At 32.1% G+C, this 8,130-nt stretch overlaps 1 protein-coding gene and 1 long non-coding RNA gene across 2 annotated transcripts in view; one reads left to right on the forward strand and one right to left on the reverse strand.

The window, feature by feature from the left end:
- The first annotated feature begins 2,518 nt into the window (after positions 1 to 2,518).
- LOC107661352 (uncharacterized) overlaps positions 2,519 to 8,130 on the forward strand; it is an 18,139-nt gene continuing 12,527 nt past the window's right edge. Inside the window, exon 1 of the long non-coding RNA XR_001631097.1 lies at positions 2,519 to 2,594. This is a non-coding gene — a long non-coding RNA (uncharacterized LOC107661352). The remainder of the gene's footprint in view (positions 2,595 to 8,130) is intronic.
- The window catches only part of pak6b (p21 protein (Cdc42/Rac)-activated kinase 6b), a 17,174-nt gene continuing 11,617 nt past the window's right edge, over positions 2,574 to 8,130 (reverse strand). Inside the window, exons 7-8 of the mRNA XM_016450870.1 lie at positions 4,118 to 4,252; positions 2,574 to 2,747 (exon numbers count right to left, since the gene is read on the reverse strand). Coding sequence (XP_016306356.1) covers positions 2,577 to 2,747; positions 4,118 to 4,252 — 306 coding nt within the window. The 3' untranslated portion in view covers positions 2,574 to 2,576. The remainder of the gene's footprint in view (positions 2,748 to 4,117; positions 4,253 to 8,130) is intronic.

An 8,130-nucleotide genomic window follows, 5' to 3' on the forward strand; every position in this document is an offset into this window, starting at 1 on the left:
TATATCATTTTCATAGTAATTTTGTTGCTTTTATTATTATTATATCTTTTTTTTATATTTCTATTAGGCTTTAATTGGTTTTTCAATTTTAGTTTTAGTAATTGTAGTACTAAAACTTGTCAGCTGCTAAGGCAACATTTATAAAAAAAAAAATTAACATTAATAGTTTTTTAAGTTTAAGTGCTTCATCTAATATTCATATTTTATTTAATTTCACTTATTTCGATTAACAAAAAATATTTGTAATAGTTTTAGTCAAAGTGATATATATATATATAGATTTATATTCACTTTTATTTTTACAATTTTGAGTTTAGTAATTCTATGCGATTTTGTAATTTCTATTCGTTTTTTACATATTTCTATTTAACTTTATTTCCCAGGTTTAGTTTTAGTCATTGTAGTACTTTTAAACATTTATCATTTTTGTTTTAATTTAAGTGTTTTGCCTAATGTTTATATTTTATTTAATTTCATCTTTATTTGAGTTAACAAAAATTATTTTGAATAGTTTGTCAAAGTTATGTAGATTTATATTAGTTTTAATTTTTACAGTTTCAAGTTTAGTCATTTTATGTGCTTTTGTCTTTTTTTATATTTCTATTTAGCTTTATTTTTTAGTTTTAGTAATTGTAATACTTTTAAACATTTGTCATTTTCGTTCACATTTTTAGGCATTCCATCTAATATTTATATTTTATTTAATTTCAGCTTTACTTGAGTTCACAAAAATAATTTTTAATAGATTGTCAAAGTGTACAATAACAGCACTTCATGAAATGTGAAAAAAAAAAACTTCATATGCATGTTATGATTTTACAATCGGTGTTATTTCAGTATGATTGAGATTATTTTGAACCATTTTTATTTTAAGATTTTTTCAGTGTTTTTTTTTTGGTCATTTTATTTTTCAGTTTTAGTTTTCAAACGTGAGGTTGAGTAAGAACACCTGAAATATTTGTCGATATCAGATATGTCCTCTCATAATTATTTAAGTGCTACATAAGTAAATGACGAGTTTATCAGGCAGTACATTAGCTGACAGAATGCACACGTGTTCACGCTACACAACGCCTGATATAATCAGTGTGTGGTCAAAATAATCAGATACCGATTACAGAATGAAAACAGCCAGAAGGAGACTGCATTTCTGAAATGATCTACATGGATGTGAGCTTCATCTCAATTATTATAATTATGATAAGGACTCATTAAACAGCCATCAATCATCAGACGTGGTTAAGAAGCTGCTTCTTGCTTGTTTAAACCATGTATACAGTACAATCAGAGCTTTATATAGTACATCCAATGCATTTTTTTAATTTAATGCTTGCTTAAAAACGAGAAGCAGATTTGACATGCGATTTAACACAATTGCTGACAATTATAAAAATCATTTATTGTCCTTTAACCTCTTGGAATACAAAATAAAAACAGCATTGAGTGTGTCCACAGCTGCTGGTTTACAGAAGAGACACCTTTATCATAACATTTGACAATTTAGCAGAGGCTTTTATCCAACGCTGTACAACAATAGAAGTTACATTTTAAAGTCAACATGATTCATGTTTCTGGTTTCATCGCTATGGACACTTTTTTCTGCCAGGTGATAAAAAATAAAAGGTAATTGTGGCCTTTTAATCTCACAGTTTTGAGTTTATATCTCGCAATTCTAATTTCTTTCTCGCAATTCTGACTTTATCTTACAATTTAATTTTTTTCTCGCAATTCTGAGTATATATCTCACAATTAAAATTTTGTTCTTGCAATTCTGACTTTTTTTTTTTCGCAATTACAATTTTTTTCCTCACAGTTCTGATTTCTTTTTTGTTGCAATTCTAACTTTATATCTCACAATTCAATTTTTTTTCTCGCAATTTTGACTTTTTTCTCACAATTTCAATTTTATTCTCCTATTTCTGACTTTATATCTCACAATGAACAATTTTTTTCTCACAATTCTGACTTTATATTTGGCAATAAAACATTTTTTGCAATTCTGAGTTTCTATCTCACAATTAAAATTTTTTCTTTCAATTCCAATTTTTTTTTTTTTTTCGCAATTCTGATTTTTTTTCTCTCACAGTTCTGATTTTTTTTTTTTGCAATTCTAACTTATCTCAATTTAAAAAAAAATTATCGCAATTCTAACTTTTTTCTCACAGTTTCAATTTTATTCTCCTATTTCTGACTTTATATCTCACAATTGAAAACGACTTTTCTTCTCAGAATTACCTTTTTTTTTTGTCTCGCAATTGTAAGTTAACATTTCACAATTCAGTTTTTTTTTCTCAGAATTGCGAGGAAAAAAAGGTCGCAATTACCTTTTAATTCATTGTCCTGCAGCAGAAACAGTGAACGATCATCAGATGGATTTAATAAACCCAGCAGCTCAGTCTATATTACACACGGCACATAATATCAAAGGTTCTGTGCAAATGCATTAGAATAAGCTGAATAAATGCTGACAGAATGATGGGTTTGGGGTGAATCGTTCCTGTCCTCCTCCATGCGAGTCTCCAGAGGGAAGGTCAGCAGTCCAGCTCAGTGCTGCAGTAGATCAGGAGCATTCACAGTCAGAAGTGCTGCTGGGAGTGTTTGCGGTGCTGCTCCAGCAGCGGCACCAGACAGCGAGGAGAAGCGGCCTGCAGCATGAAGAGATGCTGGAGCAGATCACCGGCGCTCGCTCGCTCCAGCGGATCACGCCTCAGCATCGAGTCCAGAAAGTCCCTCAGGACGGGAGAGATCTGATCACAGGGTTATTATTATACTACATGAGAATTTAATGTCAAACATCATAATGACAAAAAAGAACTTGATGGTCTTAAAAATAGGCTTCATTTTAAATCTGAAAAATAAAGTGATTTTATTTCATTTAATTTATGCATGACATCAGTGTTGTTTTATATACTAGTTATAGTATTTGCTATTTTTGAATTAGCTGTTATATATATATATATATATATATTAGCTTTTACATTTACAATTTTAAATTTAGTAGTTTTGTTATGGTTTTGTCATTTTTGTTTTTATATTTCTATTTAGCTATTTCTAATTTATTTTTCAGTTTTAGTAAGTGTACTTTTAAACATTTATCATTTTCAGTTTTTAAGTTAAGTGTTTTATCATTATTTATATACTATTTATAGTATTTTGAATTAACCGTTTTAATATTTTATAATTATATTTTGCATTTATATTAGCTTTTATTTTTACAGTTTTAAGTTTAGTAATTTTGTTGCATGTTTTTGTCATTTGTATTTACTTTTTTAAATATATATTTCTATGTAGTTTTTTTTTTTAATATATCTATTTTGTTTTAGTAAGTTTATAACTTTAACATTTATAATTTTCTTTTTTTTTTAGTTTAAGTGTTTCATCTAATATTTATGTTATTTCATTTCGGCTTTTTTAATAAATGAAAATGGTTTTTAATAGTTTTATTCTTTGTGTAATCAGTGATGTTATATATTCTATTTACAGCATTTGTTATTATTTTGAATGGGCTTTTATCTTTATATTTTAGATTTGTATTAGCATTTTTTTTTTTACTATTTTAATTTTAGTAATTGTATGTGCTTTGTCATTTTCATTCATTTTTTTAGAGTTCTATTTAGCTTTATTTTTTGTATTTATTTATCAGTTTTCGTTTTTAAACATAATTTTCGTTTGTTTTTTTAAGTTTGTGTTTCATCTAATATTTGTATTTTATTTCAATTAATAAAAATGATTTTTATGTTTTAGTGTGCAATAACAGCACTGAATGAAATGTGAAAAAAAACATTTCATAGGCATGTTATGATTTCACATTCAGTGTTATTTCAGTGGGATACATATAGTTTTTATTAATATTTTGTGAAAGTTTTTGTTTTTATATATTGTTTTCATTTTTTTTTTTTTTTGTTAAAGTTTTGGTCATTTTGTTGTGTGTTATCGTCATTTTTAGTAGGTTTTTTTTTTCATGTCTATATAGATATTATTTATTTTTTATTTCCTTGACAACTAGCTGAAATAAAAAATTATAAGATTGAGTTTTTTTTTTTTTTTTCAGTTAATTATTTTTTTTTTTGTCTTTTAATATATCGTTTTGGCTTCAGTTTTCGTTCACTGAAATCACCTTGCTGATGTTTCTGGCGGTCGGCGGCGGCTCGTCCCGCAGTCTCTTCATCGCTGCTATCGGCGTCTCGCTGAAATACGGAGGTTCTCCATCGATCATCTCCACCACCATGATCCCCAGAGGCCACATGTCCACCTACAAACACACACAACATCAGGATCTTTCACTTCAGCAATCAAGATCTCTGCCTCCCGAATGTTGATTCCTCGTTCCGAGGAAATTCGGGGGAAGCTGGAAAAAACAAACAAATGCAACATTCTCAAGAATTACAATGAACTATAGATAAAGCTCATGTTTGCCAGTCATACAAACACTTGCATTGTCCTGTAAGTCTGAGAAAAATACAAGGAACCAAAACTAGAAGTAATACAAATTACATTTATATTTATAAAATACAAAAAAAAATACAGGTTTCCCAAGGCTTCGGACCAATGCATTTCCATGACTTTTCCAATCATTCTTTTTCTTTTTGAATATTACATTTGTATTGGTTTTCTTTATGCATGTCATAACACCTGAAGGTCAACATAACAGACACAATACAACCACAAAAACAGGACATAACGCAGATGGAGAAGTTGGAAGACAATAGAAACAGTGGCCTAATAAAAGTGAATGTCTATATGAGTGTGATTTCAATTCAGCCAGCATTTATAATCATATTTGAGGTGTTTGCAGTCTCTGTTGTGCTGCTGTGACTAAAATACCTACCGTAACAATCAGAGAACATTCCCTCAAAGCACAAAAAAGTTATTCACACCGCTTTCGTGGAACCTTTTTTCTGAACAGTTTTATTCAGATGTTTGTTTAAATGTTACTTGTTTCAGAACGTTCAGAGAACATTCAAAAGTAACATTCCCATAATGTTTGTGAAATGATACAATGGAACGTTCTCCTGACATTCACATTAAAAAAAAAATGTTTCTGGACCATTTAAAAAAAACTGGACATTTTTAACGTTCAGAGAACATTCAGAAGAAACATTCTCATAACTTCATGGGAACGTTTTTAGAACATCTTTGTGTTTGCAGTCTCTGTTGTGCTGCTGTGACTAAAATACCTACCGTAACAATCAGAGAACATTCCCTCAAAGCACAAAAAAGTTATTCACACCGCTTTCGTGGAACCTTTTTTCTGAACAGTTTTATTCAGATGTTTGTTTAAATGTTACTTGTTTCAGAACGTTCAGAGAACATTCAAAAGTAACATTCCCACGATCTTTCCAAAATGATACAATGGAATGTTCCCTTCGCGTTTGTATCACCAAAAAAAACAAATCTTTTAAAGTGCCACTATCGTGGATTTTTAAAACATTGTCTTTCATGCAGTCTGCAAAGCTGGAAGTGCACGATAAATAAAGTTAGTCTATCAAAAGAAAGAATCGCTTAAACGAGTCGTTTAAAATTCAAATCCCATTTCCGCAAAGTTCATACGTTCATTCTGCGTCTCCAATCTCAGCGAGTTCAACGCAGGATTCGTAAAACAGTTGTCTTTGAAAGATGGCTCAGTGCCCGGCTTGTTTGGAACAGTTTGCTCCTCTGAATCATAACCTGTAAGTATGATTAATAATCGCTGCTTTGATGTTCTGTCGAGAGTGCAAAATCGTCGTTTTGTGTACAGTCAGTGCAGCTGTAAATCGCTGGTTAACTCGCGGTATAGTTCTGCTAATCAGCTGTGGGTCACACATATTGTCTAGAAATGTGTTGATTAATATAGAATGTCTGCTGTACTTGGAGTCATGATAAAGGATGGAGCAATAGGTTGGTTTACAAACTGCAGTGCTTCATCAGTACTCCACGTCATATAGCATTATTGTTTGGGTCTTTACTAGCAAGCTGTGGGCAAACTTTTCCCCCTCTGATTCTTCTTTTTAGAACAGAGTGGAGCAATATTATTATTATTATAATAGGATGTATTATATATATATATGTATTATCGGACCAATCAGAGCAGAGTAGCCTCATGCCTCAGGGGTTTGGAAAGATGAATCTTCGAACGAATCCCTTGAGAGTCGTTGAGAAATAAGGTCAAATTAAATGCATATTATACTGTAAGTAAATGAAAGTGTTTTTGACCTTGCATGCATGTAGACCTGTTGTTGGGGACTCCCAGAACCAAATTATGAACCTTTCAAATAGCATAATGAGGGCACTTTAAAACATTTTTTAAAAAACTGGACGTTTTTAACATTCAGAAATAATGTTTATTATTATATTTTCAAAATGTTAGCACAAAAACTATCTACACATCATTCATGGAATGTTTCTTTTTTTTTTGGACTTTCATGTAGCATTTTTTTTTTAAATGTTACTAGTTGTTTCAGAACGTTTAGAGAACATTCTAACCTTCCCGTAATGTTTGCAATGCAAGAATTCTAAAATGGAATGTTCCCTGTAACATTTGCAAAAAAAAATAAATAAATAAAAATGTAAAACACAAAAAAAAACTGGATGTTTTGAACGTTCAGAGGACATTCAGAAATAACTTTTTCATAACAAAATTGGAACTTGGAACATATTTTGTTAACTGGTAAGGGAAAAGTCATTGTTTTTAATTCGAGAAATCTCCGTTTTATCTCCTAAAGCCATGGCCTCGGTGAACGAGGAAGGTCATTTCCCAACAATCTCCCAAAAAGGCCGAATTTTTCCAAACTTTCCTAGACAATGTTGGATAAGTCATGCTATGTTGTTATGAGTTTAGAGATTTCAACATCCGGTAAAGCTAAATCAGCTTTATCCCTATGCAAATATCATTTATTGACTCTAATTGTTCCCGTTAAAAGGCCTTAATCACAGTATTATATCATCGAAATATTTGGTGTGGCATTGTGACATTCTTTATTACATTCCTCTTTCCCATAAACTTAAATAAAATGATTAAAACTCATAATGCTCTCTAAATTAGGGCCAAATATTGAATTCCTTCATGCATCCATTTAAAGTGCACTAACTAAAAGTGTCTTTGCCGATTTTGTTAGCACGTTCAGGTCTACATTTAATAAACTTATTGGACAGAAATTAGCATGATAAATCATATGCATGTAGATTTTGGTATAAAACTGTGTTACTCGCAATTGTATGTATATAATTTGAAATAAAACTAATTAAAAACTATTATTTGTCCTATTAATCCTACTTCCCTACTTACTTTAAAGGGGTCATATGATGCGATTTCAAGTTTTCCTTTCTCTTTGGAGTGTTACAAGCTGATTGTGCATAGATAAGATCCCTGAAGTTGCAAAGACTAAAGTCTCAAAACCAAAGAGATATTCTTTATCAAAGTTAAGACTCTGCCACACCCCCCTAAAACGGCTCGTTCTAACACGCCCCCACATATCTACCTCACTATGTGGAAATATTCGCATAATGCCGCCCAAATGTTCACGCAAAGAAAGAAGGCGTGGTTTCAGTAACCGCAGTTAGTGTTGAAGCAGCCATGTCAGGGAGACGCTGTGTGTTTCTGGGCGAAAGCAAAAGCACTTTATTTGGCCTTCCGAAAGTAGATGCATTTAGGAATCTTTAAGATCACTTACAACAGAACAGCAATGCATTTTATGGACGACCGTTTCGTGAACCTAGGAGAGGAGGTAATTCTGACTTTGCTATGACAATCTGGCGCTTCTGAATCAGCGACTGTTTTGTTATTAGTTTAAGTATTTGCTATTGACTGTTCAAATGCGGAGTTTTGCGCATCGTGTGTGTGTTTGTGTGTGTGTGAGAGAGAGAGAGAGAGCGCGAGAGAGAGAGAGAGAGCGCGAGAGAGAGAGAGAGAGCGCGAGAGAGAGAGAGAGAGCGCGAGAGAGAGAGAGAGAGCGCGAGAGAGAGAGAGAGAGCGCGAGAGAGAGAGAAAGAGCGAGAGAGAGAGAGCGCGAGAGAGAGAGAGAGAGAGCGAGAGAGAAAGAGAGAGAGAACGCGCGAGAGAGAGCGCGAGAGAAAGAGAGAGCGAGAGAGAGAGAGAGAGAGAGAGAAAGAGAGCACAGTGGAGTCAGCTGTCTTAACCGCGGCTTGTGTACT

This window comes from Sinocyclocheilus anshuiensis, unplaced genomic scaffold (assembly GCF_001515605.1).
Source record: "Sinocyclocheilus anshuiensis isolate Anshui unplaced genomic scaffold, SAMN03320099.WGS_v1.1 scaffold595, whole genome shotgun sequence".
Classification (NCBI taxonomy): domain Eukaryota; kingdom Metazoa; phylum Chordata; class Actinopteri; order Cypriniformes; family Cyprinidae; genus Sinocyclocheilus; species Sinocyclocheilus anshuiensis.